Below are 22644 nucleotides of genomic sequence, written 5' to 3' on the forward strand. Positions count from 1 at the left end.
AAAGTAATTTTTTTATTAAATTATATAATTTTTTAATACAACATTTAAAATTTAATCGTAAATACAAGATGCCTCCGATTGATATTAAATGGAAATTTTCCATAAGCACACGATTTAATAAACGAACCACACTCATAAGTCCACACCAATTTGGGAGCTTGTCTTTAAACGCGTACTGGCCTTCCTCCGTATAAACGCTGCATCAAGAAAATGGTCTGAAAAATAATAATGCCAAATTTGAAGTCTGCGAACCGTTAATATTTTAAGACTAAATTTATTTCAATTAATCTTGTTAAAATCTATTGCTCTCGATTTATTTTAAATTCAGCAGGGATATTTAATAACTCGGGTTTAGCCGCCAAATGCGCCAATGCGGGGTGCAATGGAACATAAAATTTAGGATTTGTATTTACCTTCAAAGTTTCACAAAATCGGGCCATTTTCATTGATGAATCCAAGGAACAGACACTCTAAATACTCAAAAACTTAAAACTGGGCATAAAAGTGATGAATTCTTAAGGATGTTCAAAGATTTTCGGGACAAAACTCGGACGGACGAACGTTGCAACGAACTTTGTTTGGAAATAAAACGCTTTCAATGATCGATGACAGCCGAAGTTTCCAATGATTCGACCGCAGTGACATCTTTGTTGTCTGCCGATTGCTGGTTGGCATTAAATGGGCATTCAATGCCGATCGCCTGTAAGGCACCTTCATTTATCTTTGGCACTCGCTCGCGCTAAAGTCCCTTTCGTTGCATGCCCGCGATCAACTGGCAGACGACTGGCCGACGATGCCTGCAATCGGCAGGCAATGCGGACGTCGGCCAGATAACTGGCAGACATTCGGCATGCAATAGTGTGCGCGCTGGGACCCTCATTTTTTTCTGCAAATTTCAGTCAAATAGGGACATTTGTACAGCCTGTTTTTTTTTAGCTACACATTCTATAATTTTCACTGCAATGTATTTTAAATTTTTCTCTAAATTTTTTGCTATAGTAAGCAAAGTCAGTTTTATCGTCATATCACTGAATTATTAATCTTTTGGAACAAGGACAAAATTGGAGGAAAACAGCAACGATCTGGAAAAGGATGGCCGAAATGCGGGAAATGTTTAAAATTTGAACTTGTGCAGCACCGGGCAAATGTTTACGAGCTTATTATGTTGAAAGGGTTTTGAAACGTTCAACTAATTGAGGCTGATGAGACGAGCGAAGAAAAAGGCTCTTGCGAAACATCTGTCCGCCACAAAAGTCAAGGTAACATGCACGCTTGAATACGACGAACTGATTTTTTTTTGCGTCTTGTTTTATATAAATCTCCGTAGAAATTTTTTAAACGACAGAAATCGTGAAACGAAAAAAAAACTCTTTTGACACTAATGAAATGTAAAACACGTGTTTTGATTGATTTTGATAATCTGTAAATTTGGTTCAAGGTCAGGCAAATCTAATCTGGCATTTTTAATCCGCGGCAACAAACAAAAATCACTTGAACGAATTTTTGAAAACCGACGCACTTTCAAAGTCCGTAATTAAATCAGGCTGCTTTCCATTTTCCTCCTCTTCATATACATTTTCACTTTGTTTGAACACCGCGGCGTTTCCCGCGGCATAGCGGGCAAAGCTAAAAAATGAGCCGTATACATTAGCGGCGCGCGGAGACGGCACTTCAGGGAGTTCCCTTAATTCCGCCACGAGCCAATTATGATTGCGCCGCTGAACTCGGAAAGAGAGAACGCGCAAAACAAGTTGGCGTTTCCGCGAATGGAAAAAAAACACGCAATAAAAAGGACGGCGATTTTTTCCGGACCACAGATGGTTATCGCCGTAGAAAGAGACCAATTAATATTATCTTTTTATATGAATTTTCGCTGCGAAAAAACGCTCTCGGTCAAAAAGTGCCCCGCAGACAGAAGTGAACGGGTGCGCCTGCCTATGTAAAATGTTATGTATGTGCGCGAGAGTAAATTGAGAGAGCTGCTGTGCATGGGGGAGACCCGCCGCCGCCGCCGCCAGAAAGAGAGGAGAGCTGCTGATGGCTCAAATTTTCCAGGCTGCTTTTCGCTCTCGTGCTCTGCTGCAGCAGCGGATTTGGCACCACGTGGGGCGTTTTGTTTCATTGAATCGTCTAAAACTTCTTTATTTTTTTCCTTCTCTGCTGCTGTTGCTGCTTCAGATGGCTCCGCTGGCTCCTTCGATATTGGCTTCGGCACATTCACACGCATTCAGTCGCAAGGGGACTGACTGTTGTGTTAATTGCGCAAGACTGCTCTTATCGCGCTACGTATTGACAAGAGATAAAATTTAATCGGCGAGAAAATAAAACACCAGCAGAGAACCAAAGAGGAAAACACATCCCTTTAAAATTGGATTTGTTCAGCGAGTCTCACAAAGTTAAAAATAGGCCCCCAAGTTCATTTTACGACTATATTTCCTTTGAGACATCTTAAGATAGCTTTGATTAACCTAAAAAAATTGTACTTTATAAGTACAGCCTTCCGTTTTTAAAATAATTTTAAACACCAAATTTACATCAGACTAAAATTACTGAAAATAGCAAATAAGTTGTCTAAATAAGATTAATGATAGCTTAAAATTTGCATTAATTACTTTTATCGAGTTTACATCAGATCTATGCTATGCTTTGGTTAAAATTTGCAGATATATCTCAACGATGTTAACTTTGCATAAAGAATTTTACACAATATGCGAAAAGTCTGCTTATAGAGTTGCGAGTGTGCTGTGTGTTTAGACGCCAACGCGAAACTTTTCTCCGACTCGACTACGCGAGAGTGTATCTTTTTTCAGCTCGGCCAAGAGAGCGCGCAGTTTTTGTTTTTCAACGTGTGCGCGGCGCAGAGAGAAATTCTCAGCAGCAGACTTGGGAAACTGCTGCTGCTGCACGAGAGATTATTAAACCGGCGAGAGTAGGAAAAAAGTTGGAATTGCGCTCTGGTGTTTGCCTAAGTATTACGCCAGACCGCGGAGATGTTCACGCGCACAGGAAAGATGCTGTGCATATCATTGCTACTCTTGTTATCTTAATTACTCGTCAGTTCATTCGCTCGGAATGGAATCTCATTTCTGCAAATAATTTCCGTTTGTTTTTAATAAACCTAGACTGATTATTTAATACTTTTCTGCGCGAAAAAAGATAAAAGGAAACGTGTTTTTTTTTTAAATAAATATATTTGAAACTAATTTAACGAAATAATGAAAATTATCTAAATATGAAAAAGATTGATTTAAATTATAAACTTACAGCGAAGAAGACCCAATGCTCTGAAAACGAACATTACTTTTGAAAATTTGAAAATCTAAATAAATTATGTTAAAATAGAATAGAATAGATTTTCTGTTTTTCATCACACTTTTCTTTTTGAACATTAGAAAATTATTTTCCTGTCAGAAATCATCAGCATAACTAGATGAATGCCAAATATTTTTACACTAATTTTGCATAAGGATGTAAAAAAAGTTCCAACCAAAAACTTAATTATCCATAGAGTTAGATAAAACCAGAGTTTTGTATCAATTTTATTGCTTGATAAACCAAAATCCCTAAAAAAACCAGGAATTACAAGATAATATAATCTTTTATTCTTTAATTAATTTACTGTGCATGGTAAGATATAATAAATTAAATTTAATACTTTGTTGTGATTTCATAATTAATTAAAAAAAATTGCTGATTAAATGATCGCAAATTTTAAAGATTGTAGCAAGTTAACTACAAAAGAGTCCCCTTTTTATAAATAAAATATAACTTTATATGAAATAAAACGACTCAGATTTCACCGTGCATTATGCAAGTTGACGTCGTTTGCGAGGGGGAGAGAGTGCCCTGCCTACATAACGCGCCCTTGAAAAGAAATGCAATAAACTTTGCAATCAGAAGCTCCTGCGAATGAAATTCAAAGAATTCGCGTAGCACATACAACAAAGTGGCGGAAAGTTTGCGCGAATAATATCGGAATGTATCAATTATGAACGCGGCGGGACCGGCGGACGGGATGCGGCGCGCCCGCCAGCCCGACCAAGCGGCCGACCACCCCATGCATCCCTCACCCCTGCCGCTCTGATCCCTGCCTGTATCGTCGTAGTCACGCTGCCTCTATGTACTTTGGGGCCCCGATCGATCGACCAGACCTAAACGCAGAGCGAGAACGGGCGGGCGGGCGAGCTCTTTCTCTCGCCACCGCCGGCGCGCGTATTATTGTGCAAAGATTACCACCGCGCCGAATAATAACAACTTGATTGCGCGCCCAACACCATCCCGGAGACGGAAAATTTCCACCTTTTGATTTTTTACGTATTTGATTCTTTTTTGTTCCAAACCCTTCCGCGCCTGAGGTCGTTTTTCGAGTGTTTTATTGCCGGTCCAGGTATATGTGCAGGGAATATAAATTTCCTCGCCGCGGAATGTTTGAGATGGGCCGGCGATTTCCTCTTCGTTTTCTTTCTCTCTCGCCGCGCTAGATCTGTGCTCTCCCACCCGCCGTATACACTCACTAATAATAGCCGGCGATGACGCGAAGGATGCTGCCCAAACCACGTGATTTCTTCTCTCGTACTTTTCTTCTTCCCGTTTTCTATTTTGAAAACAGAGTAAATATTTTGCAATTTCGCATCGATTGGGACAAAATGGCGTCGGTTTCACTCTCATTCTCGTGTGTAAAATCATGTGTATAACATTTTCGCCAATTTCATATTACGTGTGTGGTGCGAGTGCGTGCTGTGAGTTGGCATAATTAAGCAAACAAACGGCGCTCGCTCTCGCCCGACCGTGTCGCGTGATTATCTCTCTCTTGCCGCGCGCGCGGATGAGCCGAATTTTTTATATTATTCTGCATAAATATTCAAGCACTTGCCTTTTATCGGAGTGTTTAATTAATAGAGCGGCACGGCTTGGTAATTAAAATATTCGTATATACGCTCGTTATAATTAATATAAAAATGACTTATCTTGTGCTGGGACGATTTTAACCTGCTGCAAGATTCATGGGTATGTCTCTTTACGAAAAATGCCGCGCTGCACTTATCAAAAGGGAAACGACCGTTATTAATGATTTTATATTGCAAAAAAATCACCACGCGCGCGATAAAAAAGAAATACACAATATATAATACGGCGGTTTGAGCGCCAACTTTGATATCGCGCTTGGCCAATTGAAGCGAGAATTGGCAGCCGCCCATGAAATGTGCGCGTGTGCTGCCGCAAATTGAAAACACAATGACCTTTACCGATTTCAAAGTAGCCCTTGAAACTGACCTGAACCTTTCTCGTATGGCACAATATTTTTGCAAATTATTACTCAAACATTTCAAACTTATTGGCAGAATCAGTAAAAAATCTTAAAACAATGAAGACTTTTATGAATTTTCAACTAAAAAATTTAATTCTTGAAATTTAAAGGATGCAATAATTAATGAATTTTTTTAATAATTAATTATTTCAGCTGTGCATGGAGGAAAAGGTCAGAGTCAAATTTTTTTTAACCGCAAATTTTCACAAATGTAAGCAAATATTATGGAACCTGTTGTTCTTTTAATAATTAGATATATTCATTTTGGAAAATTTTCACTAATTTAAAAATTTTAATAAGGAATTATAAAAAAAAACAATATTATAAATAATAAAAACATCATCAGAAAATGCTTTGTTTCCAATTCTGTGTCATGCACGTTTTTCTTTCATAATCGCTCGGCGCATAATGCTGCACAAAAACTGCATATTGCGCAAGCGGCACGTCTCTTGTGTATATTATGTGCTTTTGTATGTACATGTAGAATGAATTTGTACATACAAAGAGTTTAGCGACCGAGTGAGCGGTCGGTGCTGGGTCGCTTCAGAAGCTTTATTATGTGCAGAGGCGGCGTCGGCGGCGGCAAAAGGGGAGCCCGGCGCGCGCAAATCAAGGCCAGAGTGTTTATGCGAAAACGGACTAATGAATGCGGCGGAAATTTATCATATTTATTAAGCACACCCGGCGTGCACGCTGCAAAACAAAGTAATAATATAATAAATACACTACAAGAGAGAAACGACTTTCAGTGCTACTGAACTTTGCTGGCGGAAAATTGAGTAATTATATATCTCACGCGGAGGAAGGAAAATCACGAGTCGAGAATAAAAGTCGTGAGCGCAGTTGAGTTATTTTCGCACCCAAGCGTCAGGATATCCGCCCTCAGTGGTGGCTAGGTCAGATAAAGTTTTCGATGGTTTTTGAAAAGGAAGTAGGAGCGACCGTATTACAGATCAAAATGCTGGGGTGTGATTTGTTTTTGGCAGGGTCAGGAAATTGATAGTTCAAAGAGGAAAAATGATAATATTTTAACATGAATTTAAATAAATCAATTAGAGTAAATTAATATAATTGTAGTCGGCCTAATTAACATAAATGAATGCAACGAAATTTAAAATTTCATTTTTTTTCAAGAATTACTTATTGTAAGATTTTAATCATTTTAACAATTTAAATATTAATTTAACGATTTTGTTACAAATAAGTGCGATACAAAATGACTAAAAAAATCTTGCAAAATTTTTTTTTTATTAAATGAGTAAAAAATTACTACTGACTATGACATTAAAATAAAACGCTCATCAATAACCCAACCTAGAGGCATAAAATTTGTTAATTGGCCTCTCGCGATTGAATAACAGGTTTAAAAAGCCATCGCATGCGGTGTGTGTCGTTTAAAAGGATTGGCCCTCGCGTTTGAATGGCTCGGCAGAGACTGCACGTTGCCGCTTTTGGCAGGCAAAATTATTTTTCTGCTCATATGTCAGCCGCTTGAAAAACCCCTTGCTTTGTCTTGGAATGCTAAAGAACTCGTTTTTCAAGGGTCGCTCTCTCGGCTGTTGGAGCGGCCGCGACGAGGGGCAGATGACCCAGTGCCTACGCACATTTCACAAAACCCAACCTGCTTTTTCTTCGCATATTTTATATACCACATTAAGCTGATAAACCAAATTATAAGTTTTCGACGAATTTGGGAAGAGGAGAATTAAGTGCTGCTTCATTTGTCGCGAATCGATTTTCTAACAATTTGTGTACGTGCGAGAGAGGAAGTATAAAAGGTATAAAATACACCGGGTGGGCATTAGTTCCTCGCCGCCACCGTACGTGTACATGACATACAAAGCGGGACAGATTTTATCGACCATCACGCAAAAGTGTATATCCACAGCATTACAACATGTGCGGCGACGGGGTCAACAACATTTTCGTCTGAAAATTGCATGAGTTATCGTCAGAAGGAATTTGCGGGGGCGATCAATTTTTAGGGCGGCGCCGTTAATTTGATTATTTATTGGTAATTAATTAGAAAGAGAGAGATTGAAATAATTAACATAAGCTGACAATGAAAAAAATCACTGGATATTTTTTACCACTAAACTGAAACAAAGCAAATTATATCAATTTTAAGGTAAAATAGATAAAAAAAAAAAAAAAAATGAATTCGTCTTTCTCCAACCCCTTTACCAATAATTTTGTTGAAAAGATAAACAAAATTCTATTTTTTCAACACTCATGTCAGTGTTTCTATTCTGTTTGTTTGTTGTCAAATGAAAGACGAAATTATAAAATAATTTTTGTCCATTGCTGATCTATGATTCTAAAAAATTATAATTTATTTTCATTGGAGTGGAATTTGGGCCAGAGAAATTTTTACAGCAGGTTACAAGACTACTAATTTTTAATTGCTTTGACAATAACTTAAATAACTTAATTAAAAGCACAGATTTGTTTGAAAAGGTAAGTTCTTCGCAGAAAACATTACCCAGACCCACGTTGTAGCACTTAACTTTTCACTTGCAATTTCTGTTGGTGACCTTGAGTGCGCTCGTAATTTGAGGCAGCAATCACGCACCGGCCCAGACTATACACACTTGACGCCGCGCCTTTTCCGTCTATTGCAGTTAAGGACTTTTTTTTAAATTTGTTCGCAGAGCGGTCACCATGGGGTGCAGCTGGCAAGTGAAATTTATTACAGCAAATTGGGCAATTTGTCTGGAGCAAGCAGCGAGCGACGGGCGAAATTAAAAAATCAAGGGCCTCTGCGGATTGTCATCGCGGGCCTTCGACGAAGTAGCGAGCAAGTGAGAGAGACTGACCCAGATAATGAGTGCCGCACGAACAAGGTCGCTCACTCTTGTCGGCAGGCTTGTTTCTTATTCAACGCGCCGAGTGCGGCCGTTCGTTGTTTGTTTCGCGCGCTAAAAAGCAAAATGGTATATTGTTTGTCAAATGCAAAAGGAACGTGCCTTTCATTCTTTTTCGAACGAGCTTTTCTTTCACGGCGCGTCGATTTGATCCAAAATACCCACTTTTTTTCTTTCAAAAATAGCGCGGTGTCGAGTGCGTGAAAATAAAGCGGCTGCAGGTGCAGCACAGCAGGAAGTGAATCGGGAATGAATGAATGGTTTTTTAATGCGCGCATTCATACAACTAATTAAAACGACTATTGTTTTAGCGCTCGCCTATTTGTTTTCCGGCGCTGAGTGGGAAAGACGGTGACATCAATACATTTCCATCGAATTTCACGCCATTGGCCGCGCGCTCTTTGAGTGGGCGCCGCGTGGAAAGTGGCTAGATTTGCTGCTTGGCACCGATTTCAAGCGTTGAATTGATGTCGCCTTTGATAAACAAATAATGTCTCTTGCGACGAATACAGATATTTAAAGAGAGCTTTCGGACTCAAAAGAATTATTAAAGAACCTCGATAAGCTATTGTTAAAATATTCCAGTTTAATAAGCTATAATGAAAACTTTTTAAAGTAAGTTTTGAATAAAATGGAGAAAAAAATTTCAGCTACAAACACTTTTAAATATTCAAACGATTCAAACAATCAAAATAAACATTTTGTAGTAGAACTTGCCTAGATCTGCATTTACAGAAATTTTCAATCATTTTCTATTTAGAAAAATCTCAGAAGTTTTAATAAAAAAATTCTTGCTAAGAGATGGTGCCGTTTTGTCCAACAATTCCTTAAAAATTCCTTTTAAATTAAATAAATAAAATAAAAAACAATTGAATGTAAACAAATGTATTTCAACAATGTAGACAAATAGACAAAAATAAAAAAAAATTTGCAACAATTCTGTAGTAGAAATTATAAACCATATAACTTTTGAATTTGGATTATGCATTTTAAATTTGGGCAAACCTAGCAAACTTAATCTGCTATTTTGAAATAATAATTTGCTATTTTCGTGCACAATATTCATTTTCTTAACATACTTATAGAGAAAATTCATCAAACCAGCACAGCTAATTGTTAGGTCGTGTTTGTGATCAGTCCTATCTTCGTCAATCAGCCAGCAGTCATTTCCAATTACGCATCAAGAACTACGACTTTCCGAGTGTTACGTTTTTTAACCGCATATTATATATTTTATACAATTCTCCATATCGGCTTTTATCTCTCATTGCTGCCCCTACGGCTTTTATAGATGTACATGTCATGGTATACGTCTCATTAATTAAATGTCAGAAGCGAGCGAGGAAGCACACGGAGGTTTTACGCTGCGAGGCACTCGTCCAAGCATAAGCATCTTTTTTATCATTTGAAGCGCGCCGCTGGAACATAATTGTTCGGTTCGCGCGCAGATATATATAAAATAATAATAGTGGTGAAAGAGAGCTTGGTGTGTGTGTATTATATTGGACGGCATGTAGAGCGAATATGCACGTTTTGTTGCGTACGCTCGGCGCGCTCGTATTTTACCGCATTTATCATTGTTTAGTGCCAAGGTCGTCAGAGAGTCGAGCAATAATAGTCGTAATGAAGCCGCCGCCGGATCAAAACTGCCATTCCAAACAAAGCTATGACGAGTTTTGTTTACTGCCTGATATTTTTTGTAATTTTTGTCTGCGATACTTCCGACATCAAAAACAACGCGAAAAATTCCATTGAATAAATGGAATTATTATCCACTTTTTTTTATTTGATTTAATATGCATTTATTTGTTCGTAACTCGGGATATAATTTAAGAATTCTTCTGTTCCAACATGTCATTGTAAACTTCGGGTTATTATTCTCATTTGGTTTTAATTGAAACCAAGAATTTAATTACTCTTTTATCATGCAAATTGTTTTTCGGGACAGATAATAACTCTTTCATGTTACTTTGATAAGATAAACATTAATGCATGTACAAGATAATTAGTTTTATCTTTAACATATTTTTTTTGTTATTCAGAAAATTTGGCTCCCTGTAATTTATAAGTGTGACAAGGATATGGAATATTAAAATTAAATAATTAATAGCGATGATTAAAATAAACAAAATAATCTAGCGTTCAATCCATTTCCTAAAAAATGCACAAGTTGACTAGGTTTTTTTTAAACTTATGTCTTTAAACAATAATTGAAGCGAAATCCCTGCATGACAAAGCAGGAACATGCGACGAAAGCAAGGTAAGAAATTCGGCAGTGTCTACTTTGCGAACCATTTGCTTAATAAAACTGACATTTTCATTGCTGCTTTAAATTCCCGAGAGGCCGTAAAGCGATCCCAATTTCTTTTCTTCGCTCCACTCTCGTCGGCACCGGCGGCGGCAAACGCCAAAAGGCGCGAGTTAAATCTGCATCAGTGGTGCGCGCCGGGGTGGTAATTTTCCACTTTTTACACCGTCACCGGGGCTGGCTCGGGTGACACAATTCCTCTTCAGCGGATCTAATCTCGGGGGCGCAGCCCCGGCGATCGTTTTTCCCATTTTTTTCCCGCCCGAGAGCAGCCGGCGCGGAGACCGATAAGGATCAATAAGTCAGGGCGGGCAGGCACGCGGCGGGCGCCAAAATAAATCGCGATTATCCCCGGGGTTATCCGGTCAATAAAATATCACGTGTCCATGCAATATGGATGAGAAAGAATGGCTGCGCTGCAGTTTTGTCCTTTGCGCGCGCGTCACGAGCCGCGCCGCGAATGACAAAAAGCGGTCGCGGCGACGACGAGTCAACAAACAGCGGCAAGAGTTTCGCCAGCGCGGCCACCATTTAACGCCGAGTGGTGCTCCGACCTCGACGCGTTTGAATGGTGCCAGGTCTAAATATGATTCACCCCCACTCGCGAGATGATTCACTCGCGGCACGCTGCAGAGTAGAGATCCATCCGCCGACGCCGCGCGTTCAACCACCCCTCTGCGTACATACAAGAAATTTATTTTATTCTCTATCAACATGCGAAAGTGTAAGAGTACGAAATCACGCAAAATACGAGTTTGGTGAAGTAAAAAAATAGCTGCTTTGATCTTGTTGGAAGCAAAGGAGCTCGAAAAGCGGCCCACGTGAATTTCAACGGATATAATGTAGCAGCTTATTTTCCTCTCTGACGAAATGGAAAATTTTCACATTTCCTCGAAAATTGTTAAATCTTGATTCCAGGTAGACTGTCTGAGTCATTATGCGAAAATTCGTTAGCTAAAACGCTTGACTATGAGTTGTATTTTTTTTCCAAACAAGGGGAAAATGGAACAGGTATATAAATTTTAATTCACATTATTAATTTCACATTGCTTCAACTTTATACCGTGTCTATACGGAAATTGATATTAATATCACTCCAATAAATAATGGTGTCCTCAGATAGTTGTTAGTGTGCGTGTGTTTTTCTGTTCTAATTAGTGTAGTCTTTGTTTGTGTTGTAAAGTTTAAAGCAGTTTCAGGGATTAATTTTTAAGAGGTTTCTATGTGGATTTACTTAAACTGTGCAAGAAAAACTTGGCTTTAAAGAATGGAATATACAAACCAAAATGTTGCCTTTCAATTTAGAAATAAATTTTAAAATTTTTTTGTGACTCTAATATATTGTAATTTTTGAGCCATTTAAAAAAAAAATAATAATTTCGCAATTAAAAGTCTAAATTTTGTTCTGAATACTCCATTCTTTAAAGCCAAGATTTTCTCGCACAGTTTCAGTGAAACCACGTAAAAGCCTCTTAAAAAAAATAATAATAATGGGGTCAATATATAAGTAAACAAGTAACAAACTTGCTTCATTAGCCACCAATTACGTTCCTTTAATTTTTACTTTATTTCTGTCTAATTTTAGTGAAAAGTTAAATTATTCAAAGAATACTTTTTAATATAAATATAATAATATAATATTTAGCAAATTAATGAAAAACGTAACAACCAAAAGTTAAGAAAAAATCCCCACAAGACAAGTTTTGCATAAGAATTGCTATGTCCGCTAAACCCCCTTTTCATTCAAATTCAATTTGCAAAGGCTCGTTTGATGTCTTGATTAGGCCACTTCAAAAGGGAGACAAATCCTCGCGTATATTTGCTCAAAACCTCGGCGCAAAAGCTCTTTCTCCGGCGCTCTTCCACTCGCTCGCACGAGAGAGAGATTGATAATCTCTGTATGTGCGAGAGAGCAGCGCACGGAATTCGAGGCTGCCGCCGCGATGATGATAATTCAATTCGAGCAACAAGACGAGAGACACGCTAGTTATTTCAGCCGAGCGAGTGATCCGATCGCGAAACGATAATTGTTCACCGAGAAATGAGCATCTCGGAGGAGAAGTTTCCTAATTTGACAGGCGATTGTTTTTGCTTTTTTTTTTCGACCGGCGTGACAGCGCGAGTCGTATCTTTTTAATGGGCTCATAGTAAACAGACGCGCCGCTACACACAACACTTGAGCTTTAATAAATTAGCCAAGACTTTCAGACCGACCATTAAGCAATTTCGCTGTTAAATGGCGACTGCGCACGGCCGAGGTTTGCTCTCTGTGGCTGTTTTGACTGGGTATGCGTGTGGGTGCTGCGAACACATGCGAATAACTTTTTTCCTTTTGACAAGCGGCACGCAGAGTAATTTATAAACGCCGGAAACGTTGCTGCCTGATTAATCTTTGGGAATTTCAAAACCAAACAGATTAATCCAAAACGGAAAATGGCAGGTTTATTTTGAATGATGAACTGAGCTAATTTAGCTTAAAGTATGAAACTTTTAACATTTTAGCAGACTTTATGGAGATTTGAGGGATTAATTATTCAATCCTGCCTGCTCAAGCATTGCGCCCTTCCCTCGAGTCGTCGGAATTCCTCCACCAAATGAGGGCATTTTACTAAGTCCAGCCGGCACCTGGCTAATTTGTTGGGCTTCCTTCCAGCCGATAAGCACCGAAACTTGGCACAAAATCCACGCTGGTGATTTATAAAAAAAAAACGATTTCATTAAAAAATAATAACAACATTAAATAAATATGCTTCCGCATAGCATTCTAGTTAATGCCTTCATTTTAAATAAAAATCTGGTTGGGAAACTAATAAATCACAACAGAATTATCTGAATCTATATTGGTTTGTAACTCTGCGCACGCCACAAGGGAATAATGCTATGAAAAGCACTGTGCGGTATTAAAAATAATGTCATTTATTATGTAATTCGCAGATCGCTTTTAATTGAGAGCGTGGATTAAAATAGAATTCAATTGTCTTTGCAATTGTTTTATTTTCGTCCGGATTTCATTTTGAATAATAATTTTTATTTTTATTTTTATAAAATCTCTGCTATCTCTGTATATAGTCTTATTTACCACTTTCAACGCGCTATATACTTCTCTTAAATGCAAAATACATTTTATATTTTTCAAATGATTGCAATAAAAAAAAATAAAATAATTATTAAATCTCATGGGATTTTAAATTTGTAAAATTAAACAAAACTAAACGAGGTTTTGATTTTGTTTCTTTATAAGGAGAGAAAACGATCCTTCTCAGAAATAATGAAAAGTGATTTCATCGTCATTGCAGTATTTTTTTCTTCCATTCAGGCCTTAATTCAAAGGGCACAGATTTCCCATTGGAAGAATTTCATTCCAACGCCAAATGTTATAAAAACCGTATCTCAAAGTGAGCGCAGCTTGAAGATGTATTAATGATGAAAGAAACAAGCTGAGCGTCCGGTAAAAGCGTGTGATCTCTCAAGAGATGAAATGGCCAAGGCGCGGCATGTATTATGTGCCGATCAAACTCCCTGCAGCATTTATATATTTGAAGAGGCGAGTTCCGCTAATCGATTAAAAGTGCAATCGTCGCCGGTTCTCTTTCACCAGCAAGAAACGCTCCCAGCTGTAAAAATAAATTCGCGATTGTTGTGCTTGCGAAGTTGCGAGAGACGCAAAAACTCCAATATTATAAAACTGGAATTATATAAAAATATAAAATTCCAAGCCGAGAAGGCGGCGCGAAACTGCGTGAAAATGAGCAGAGCAATATCGCAACTTCCCGTCCACCCGCCGCCGCCATCAGTCTGCACTTGAAGAAAAAAAAAGAAAGAAAGAATGAGTGGCGGCCGCTTTTGCGAAATTGTTTCATCTCGCAAACTTTTCACTCCAAGCGGGTGTGACAAATTCGCGCTCGGCCTCAATATGCAAAACGGATGGCGGTTAATTAGAATAAACTAATGGTGCTGTTCAGAGAAATGGGATGAAATTTTAATTAATCGATTTTGTTCCTCTTGCAATAAAGGAACACCATAAAATTGTTTCAAAAGTTGAAGGAAATATGAGTGAGATCACTTTTAATAATTAATTGGTATGTTAGACCAAAACACTTCCTTCGTTTGCCAATTTTTCTGATCAGGCTTAAATTGTAATAATTGATGAACATATTTTAGAAATATTGAATAAAGAGCTTGAATTTATTTTTATTTATGTTCGAATTTTTTAAAATTTCTGATAATTACTATTATCAATTTATAAAAAAATCAGACGATTGAGGAGGAAACGATTGGAGCTGCAGCGCCTCGTACACGAATTGCAGCCGAGCTCGCGGTCGATCACCGAGCCCCGGTCAATCGGAAGGGCCACGAATGGGCAATTGAATTAATTAATTAGTGCTCACCTTGGATCGAAGCTAGATTGCGGCCGAGATGCACTTGTCTAGGCAGTCAGGGAGAGTAGGTCAGGAGGCGCCATTACACGCAACTACGACGTCCTCGGCGCTCGGTGTGGCCTGAGAAAGGGTTAAGGGAAGCGATAACGGCGTTTAATGAGTCTCCGGCCGAACGGAATTCGGCGCCGCAAACGAAAATTGCACACGAGAGCAGGAAGCGAAGGAAACAACTGTGTGTCTTATTGCACAACGCTGGCTGCTGGCTTGGCCGCCGCGACACCCGCCACTCAAAATACCTCGCCCGCACTCTCCGAGCGGCCAAATTCGACCAGATTTCGGCCAGTCGGCGGCAGCGCGAGTCGGCCGATCTGGTGCACTTGAGCTCGACGTCCACGGTTGATTAATTCGCCAGGTTAGCACGTCATTTTCGCACGAATTGCACTGGGACGTGTGACGGCCTGCGAGGTTTATCTCCAACTGATGGGTGGAGGGGGAAGTGGGCTGCTGGCGACCGCGAGTGCTGCTCGCGGCCGCGAACGCTGCGCCCCGGCGCCAACGCCATCTGATCGCGGCCCGAGCGCGCCAGCGGCGACGGCGCGCTTTCCGGTAGATGCGGCCTCGTCGGTCCGAGAGCCGTCCACGCCTGTGTCGGGCCGAGGAAGCCGGGCGGGCGGGCTGCGCACGGGGTGGCTGAAAAAACGCGCACCACTGCCAGCGAAAGAGTTAAAAGGACGGCGCGGGCTTTGTTGATTGTGTATGCTTGCTTTTGCATTTTGTTCGTCCCTACACGCGCATGTGTGAACATTTTTGCTGATTAAATTTCTGATAAAATTGAGCTGCCCAAAATTTTGACTTAAACAGATGAAATAATTTAAGAAATAATATGAATAACAGGTAATTAAAATTTCTTGCAAGAACTAAAATTGTACTAAAAAAAATGAAGAATAAATTGTAAAATCACAAATAAATGCAAAATTTTTAGAGCAAGAACGTAAGAAGGGATTTAAATATTAAAATAAAATTAAAATTTAGGATTGATTTTTTTCTTCATAAATTTAAAACACGTATTATTTTTATGAAACTCGTAACTAAATAAACAGAAAAACAAATTTTAATTTTAACGTGCTTGGAAAATAATTAATAATTAATTACATATATTAGTGAGGCTAAAAACTTTGCAATAAGTATACTAAATTTTATCAAAATTTAGTAAAAAGGCCAAAAAGAAATGAAATTGGCTGCTATTAAAGAAAAATTTATAACAGCAAAATAAATTATTAATCATGCTTACAAGTCTGAAATAATTTAAAGTAAAATCAAGTAGAATGAAATTACTTTTCTTTTTTAAATCTTCACAATGAATGAAAAAATTGTTCAAAAATTAATTAGCAAAAGGGCTATTATCTACAAAATGCAGCATAAAATTAGTGCTTTATTATCAAAATCATTGTTTATGGAAATTAAATTAGCAAAATGTTACAATTAATAGTATCTACGAAAACAAATTATTTATTTTCATTCTTAGAATAAAGTAATTTATGAGAATTTGATTTTTTGTGGCAACAAAATGCAAAAGTTTAATAAATTCGATCAGCCAAATTTTATCTACTGGTGCTTTTTTATATATTTCTTTGCAACTGAAAAAATTTCCCTTTGCGTATCTTTTTATAACATTAAAAAATTAGCTCAATTTAATTTTTTTTCATTACAAGTTACAAGCAATATACAACAGGAATCAATATTTTTTTTTACTTGAAATCAGTCAGTATGTCGTCTACATTTGGAGATATAACTGTTTTGCGATGGGCCGGGTATGAATTTGGGTCAGCGCGCAGAGATGAAAGTAGCTGGAATGGCGAATTTCGTTTCACTGCCAAAGAGCAACGTGTATCACAGCATCGCGCGCTTGGCCTTGAATGGTACATTGCTGGTGGCTTTGGCTATAAAGCAATCAAATGAATGGCTGCGAGTGGTAATTAACGACTGATGTGTGTTGGATCATGCTAATAAATCAGGGAATCTACGTGATGCTTAAATGCAGAGCGTCTCAAATTTGAGGTATTTGATGAAAAAATTTAATGTAGCCATGAAAAATATAAAATAAAAGTCAGCCAAGAAAAAATAAGGACTGAAACTTACAAATTAATCTTACTGATATTCCTTCAAGAGATTAAAAAAGTTAGGCAATTTCAATTTAATCTAAGCTCAAGTAAATTAGCCGATTTACAAATTGCTGACAAGAATGCAAAATATTTATTTTTTTGGTATAATATGGCCAAGATTTTTATTTCGATATAGAGCAATGAACTTTCAACTGTTACAACAGGGCATATTAAAATAAATAGTGCTTTTGTTTTTGTAAAAGAAGGTTTAGTAAGCATTTTTGAAACAGAGGTGTCACTAATAAAAGATAAGCCCTTCTATTGATTTAGTTCCTCTTCTGCATTTTCACGGAAACCATTTCCCTGAACTGTCCAAGTATTTTGTTTTCTCGCTTTTGCCTCTCGTCCTTGCTGAACATGGCCAAAGCGCGTTTCTCGTCAGCCGAATAAATCTGGTTTTCCTTTCGAATACGGACAGCCTCCATTCGACGATGTCTGAACAAAAAATTTTTAAAATGGTTTCAGGGCCGAAAAAAAATAATACCTTGAGCCACTCATCACGTATCCGACTGACTCGAAGGAGGCGATTTCGTCTGACGTTAGACCAATTTCACCTCTCCTCGGAATTCGCTTTCCTTCAGCAACATAGGCGGCCATGGCCGCACCTTCACCAGGCAAAAGGGCTCTGCCCATTTCCTTGTGGGTCAGTGAAATCTTCTGCAAGTTTGGCCCGACCACTCCGCCTTCATCGTCACTTCCTTTCGCACCTTTGTCTTTCTTACTGGACTTGCTAGATTTAGCTAAAAATTAAAGAAAACTAAATTAACACAAATTTTTCTCAGAATTAAAATTTACATGGCTTCTCAACCCATTCGTCGCCACTGTGACTGCTGCTGCTGTCACTACTTGTATCCTTCTTTTTCTTTTTCTTCTTCTTTTTCTTCTTGTCCTGAGAGGGAATAACCATTGCAAGTTAGCCACCAATTAAAAAAAATCCAGTTTCACCTTCTTCAGCATCTCAGCGATGATCTCTTTCTTTATCTTCTTTTCAAGCTTTTTCATAAGCTTCTTCTTCTTTTTCTTTTCTTCGTTTTCTGGAGAATCTTTTTTCTTCTTCTCATCGTCAGAGCTGGAAAATGATTGGCAAAAAAAAATTTAAAATCTGTAATACTTATAAAAATAATATTGGGTTATGAAACAATTTTACCACAATTTTCTGTGAATTGAAAAAAAATTTAATAAATGAATGAAATTTGCTTGAATTCAGTAAAATTAAAATACACACCTGTCCGAAGGAGGTCTGGGGGAGGAGGACCACAAACTCATGACACCCGTCTCACAGATATCCACACGCTGAGCTCTACGGGCATCCATGTATGGATCACTGTTGGGTTGGTACTTGCGCTTTCCATATCCCTTGTCAAAGCTGCCTGAGCTCTGTGGGGCAATTGTGGATTCACTTTCAAGCTCGATGTATCTAAGAAAAAAAGGAAAATTTACAAAGTTAAAGTAAAATTAACAATAATCAATCGCAGAAGAATATTGTTACCTATTCAAATTCCCTCTAAAAATAGAGGAAAAATAAAAATTTTGTTAACTCTAATTCAAAACCAATTTACCCATCATGCTTCCACCGTTTATCATTGATTGACCCTCTGCTATTGATAGGCCTGTCATTGCTCTTCATCTCAGGGCGCTCGAAGCTTCTGGACCTTCGTTTCTCCTGCGAGCCTCTCCTAGTCGGTCTGCCAGGTGAACTCCTCCTCGGCCTCCGGTCCTCAAACTTAGATCTGTTATCAGGTGAAAGCGACCTCTGCTTCTTGTCAGAGGTTGGCCTCGACCTGCTGCTCTCAGACTTTGTATAAGTTTCTTTCCTAGTTTTGTTGAATTCCTCGGATTGCACGTGGCTCCTTTGCACCGGTGGTGATTTGGATCTCCTTCTGTGGTTTTCTGATGGTTTATGGTTCCGTCTGGGTGATATCCTTTTAGGGGGTGAGCGCTTCCTCGGAGGAGATTTTGACCTACGCCTAGGAGACCGAGATCTCCTCCTAGCTTGGGGCGATCTGGACTGCCTTCCTCTGGCTTTTGTTGGAGAAACACTGCGCTTTCTTTGGGGAGAACCGCGTTTTCTGGAAGGAGGAGAGGGCCGGGCAGGTTTCCTTTCTGTGGACACTTTCGACGAGCGAGGCCCTTCAGCAGACTTGGTCTGCGGCTCATCACTATTGCTAGCATCTGTGCCTAGCTTTTCCCTCAGCGAGGTTACGGCATCTTTCTTCTTGGTCATTTTCTCTAAGTCTAACGAGTCAAAGGAGGCTGTGGACAAAGCGCGTCCATTGCGCTCCCCGGAGCCGCTAGGATTTCTCCGCTGACGAGGGGAACGATTTTGAGAACGTTGAGGGCCGTTTAATCTTTTCCGGCTCCTCGACGACGACCTTTCAGCTCTTCTGTCAGAGTTGGAGCTTGAAGAGGAGCTGCTTGAAGACGAGCTTGATGATGAACTTGAGCTGCGTCGCCGCCTCTTGCTGGCCGGACTTTCACGTCCCATTGATGAGTCAGCAACCTGTGCACACATTTTTCAATATTTTCCTCTAAAAATATAATCAATCTCAACTTACTATAAACAATCAGAGGCTCAAACACGATTTTGCAGGAAAAATACAATTGTAAAAATGCTGTGTTTTCAATCTGCATAAATGCGATCTGTCGGCTCGTCGGCTGTTTATATTTTAGTTTCACGATAAAAGATGGCGCTTTTTGTGACGTCATGAAGGATGTGTTACCAAAATTACAGAGTTTACTAATAAATGTTTTTACTTTTCTTTAAATAAAGAGAAAAAATTTAGTTATAAATTATGAAAAAATTATAAAATAGTTTATATAATAAATAAAAATGTTGACTGTTTCTTTTGCTACAATAATTTAAAGAAAATTTCAAGATAGTTAGGCCGTTGGTAATTCTTCAGCGCCTATTATGAATCAAAAATCAAAACAACACGTGAGCGCAGAGCAGTGAGCGATTGTGAATTGAAATTGTTTTGGGCTTTTCGTTGTTTAAAAATCACCAGAACGTACTTTGTGAATTTACTTCGGTTTTGTCAAACATTTTGTGAAAATGGCAGAGTTTGTGCAACTTCGTTTGGAGGAAATGCGTCCAGAATTGGAGCAGTACGCCAAGTTTGAGCTGTTCGGAATGGACGAGATAAGGTTGGGATTTTTATTTCTTTTGTTTTATGAAAATATGTATATAATTTGGATGTTAATTTTTGTTTCGTTGACAGAGAGATCACGATAAAGAGGAAAGATTTGGAGTATAAGGTACAGAAGCGAAACAAGAGCAAGGAGGATTACTTGAAATATATTCAATACGAGGTCGACTTGCTCAAACTCCTCCGATTGAAGCTTCAGGTATATCACAAGAAACTAAATAATCAAAATCTCCTCATTTCTAAACCGTGTGTATTGCAGAGCTTCCAAGCTTCAGAGAACACTGCTAAGATAAAGAGAGAACTTTGTAAATTCATCATAAACCGAATTATGCATCTGCTCTACTGCTCTGTTACAAGATTCCCCGAAGACATCAAGCTGTGGCTGACGTACATAAAGTTCTGCAAATCAGAGGCATAGATTTAAATTTTTGAAATCTGCTGAATCGTTAATTACATACCAATTATATTTTATAGAGGAGATTCTCGGAGGTCAGCAGAAATTTAGAAAAGATGCTCAAGTTTCACGGCAACAAGGAACAAATGTGGCAAATTGCAGCACACTGGGAGTACTTGGAGTGCGATAACATTGAGAGCGCTCGTGCTTTTCTCCTCACAGGCATGCGACACCATCCTCACTCAGAGTTCATCTACTCGGAAGTAAAGTTTAACAGAATTTATTTTCAATACATGCTAATTCCTTTCTTTGTCGTTAGGCTGTGTGGCTTGAATTAAAATACGCCAGTGACCTCAGGAGTGCAGCCATTCAGGAGGCTCTTCAAAACAAGAAGGAGCCTGATCTAAATGGTTTAACTTATAATGAATCTTATTTAAAAAATAATAATATTTTTCCAAGCAGCCGATATGATCATGCAAGGGGCTCTTGCCCAGGTTATGTATGAGACGGCTATTGAGAAAGTCAATTCCTGCGAATTCCTCTGCTCCTTGTTGAAAATTGTCCTTGACTTCGATTTTGTGCCGATGATGCACAATGCAATTAAAACGTAATGATTTGAAATTAATTGAAATTGAATAACATAAATTGAATACTTATAACTTCAGTAAAATGACGGAGACATTCTCTGGTGATCTGTCAACTTGGATTTGTTTGGCCCGCTTGGAGTTGGAAGGATTCTTGTTTGAAGGTCAAATGAACCCTAAATTGTTCTACAAGAGGAAAAAGTGTCCTGATATGAAGCCAACAAAGCGCCAAATATTGTAAGCATGTCATTTATTTGTAAGTTTTTTTTTTTAAATTATTTAATTTTTCTCAAGATTTGCCTATGATATTTTGAACAAGGCAGTGCAGGAGATTAATACTGAGGAAAGCTGGAGCCAGTTTATTGAAATTCTTCTAGATCTTTTGGAAAAAGCAGAGGCTGATGACAAAATAAATGGTTATCCAAACCTTCTACACAGGCTGCTGAAAGAAACTTTGGATGATGCTCACATTCGGGCAAAACTCCCCTCCGCTTATTACAGCTACTATGTAAGGATTAATAATAATAAAATTTATAACTTTGGCAATTTGCTCATTGAAAAATATTAGATTGAATACTTGGGTGACGACGAGGACAAAATTGAGGAGGTCCTTCAAGTGGCAACTGATAGGCATCCAAAGGATTTGGATCTTTGGATGGCTCGATTGAAACTAAGTTTTGTTCAAAATAGCAAGGATAAGGTGACTGAAATGCAAAACCATCACATTAGAAATTTAATAAATTCTTTTCTCCAGAGCAAGAAAATCTTTGAATGCGGAATCAAAGAATTAAACGAATCTGATGAAGAGCTTGAACTTTGGCTTCTGATGACTGAACATTTTGCGGATGACGAATCCCTTTTGGAGAAACTTTTTAGGAAGTCATCAAGTGGAAAGTCAAAGTCTGTCAGCAAAATTAAGATCATGCATTTAAATTTTATTTTTGAACGCAAAGGTAATATTTTTTTTTTTGTCGTGGTTTAAAATAAATTATCTCATCAAATATTTTAGGTCTTCTAGCTTGCCGTTCTTTGTACAGTACCTTGAGCATTGTGCCACCATTCAGCATTGATTTGCATAAGAAGATGGTGGAAATAGAATTGCAGCAGGAAAAAGTGGACGTCAAAAGTGCTCGAAAATGCTATGAACTTGCGTGTGATCAATTTGGAGGAAATGATTCAGGTGAATCCCGCTATTTATTTTTATCCTTGTCAAAATGAATTAATTCGCATTGTTTAGACATCTGGATGGACTTCATTAATTTCGAGCTGAAGTTTGGAAGTAAAACTCTCATTGCTGGATTGTATATGAGAGCTTCTAAGACCTTGGCAAAATCTGAAAGCGAGATTTTTATACAAAAATACCATGCTTTGCAAAATAGTATGTAAAAATGCTGGTACAATTTTACTTGCAAATAAATTTGTGTATCTCTTAATTATCTAGGGTCTGGTTAATTAATTCAAAAAGCTTTATTCTGTAATGGCTTGTCTGGGAAATTTAT

General features: G+C 38.4%; 3 protein-coding genes across 6 annotated transcripts in view; 1 reads left to right on the forward strand and 2 right to left on the reverse strand.

The window, feature by feature from the left end:
- LOC132198191 (uncharacterized) overlaps nucleotides 1–15348 on the reverse strand; it is a 30112-nt gene extending 14764 nt beyond the window's left edge. For all 3 annotated transcript variants that reach the window (XM_059622194.1, XM_059622278.1, XM_059622105.1), the window contains exon 1: nucleotides 14869–15348. The gene's annotated coding sequence lies outside the window, so the exon portion shown is untranslated. The remainder of the gene's footprint in view (nucleotides 1–14868) is intronic.
- A 1762-nt stretch (nucleotides 15349–17110) lies between these two features.
- LOC132198364 (NKAP family protein CG6066-like) lies at nucleotides 17111–19705 on the reverse strand. Its single transcript, XM_059622403.1, has 7 exons — nucleotides 19577–19705; nucleotides 18581–19521; nucleotides 18247–18438; nucleotides 17967–18090; nucleotides 17817–17910; nucleotides 17506–17761; nucleotides 17111–17456 (listed from the first exon to the last, which is right to left on the reverse strand). Exons 2-7 carry the CDS (start codon nucleotides 19504–19506, stop codon nucleotides 17288–17290), a joined length of 1761 nt encoding a protein of 586 aa, XP_059478386.1. The 5' UTR covers nucleotides 19507–19521; nucleotides 19577–19705; the 3' UTR covers nucleotides 17111–17287.
- A 244-nt stretch (nucleotides 19706–19949) lies between these two features.
- On the forward strand, nucleotides 19950–22626 carry LOC132202050 (U3 small nucleolar RNA-associated protein 6 homolog). 2 transcript variants are annotated; one of them, XM_059628750.1, is made up of 12 exons: nucleotides 19950–20165; nucleotides 20240–20366; nucleotides 20427–20579; nucleotides 20642–20824; nucleotides 20881–20971; nucleotides 21021–21168; nucleotides 21227–21382; nucleotides 21440–21653; nucleotides 21714–21845; nucleotides 21900–22098; nucleotides 22155–22325; nucleotides 22383–22626. In XM_059628750.1, exons 1-12 carry the CDS (start codon nucleotides 20074–20076, stop codon nucleotides 22529–22531), a joined length of 1815 nt encoding a protein of 604 aa, XP_059484733.1. In that variant the 5' UTR covers nucleotides 19950–20073; the 3' UTR covers nucleotides 22532–22626. The 2 variants fall into 2 exon arrangements, with proteins under 2 accessions (XP_059484733.1, XP_059484822.1); XM_059628839.1 differs by having other exon boundaries at nucleotides 21024–21168; nucleotides 22383–22621.
- The last annotated feature ends 18 nt before the right edge of the window (nucleotides 22627–22644 follow it).

This window comes from Neocloeon triangulifer, unplaced genomic scaffold, assembly GCF_031216515.1.
Source record: "Neocloeon triangulifer isolate White Clay Creek 2 clone unplaced genomic scaffold, ASM3121651v1 ptg000001l, whole genome shotgun sequence".
Classification (NCBI taxonomy): Eukaryota; Metazoa; Arthropoda; class Insecta; order Ephemeroptera; family Baetidae; genus Neocloeon; species Neocloeon triangulifer.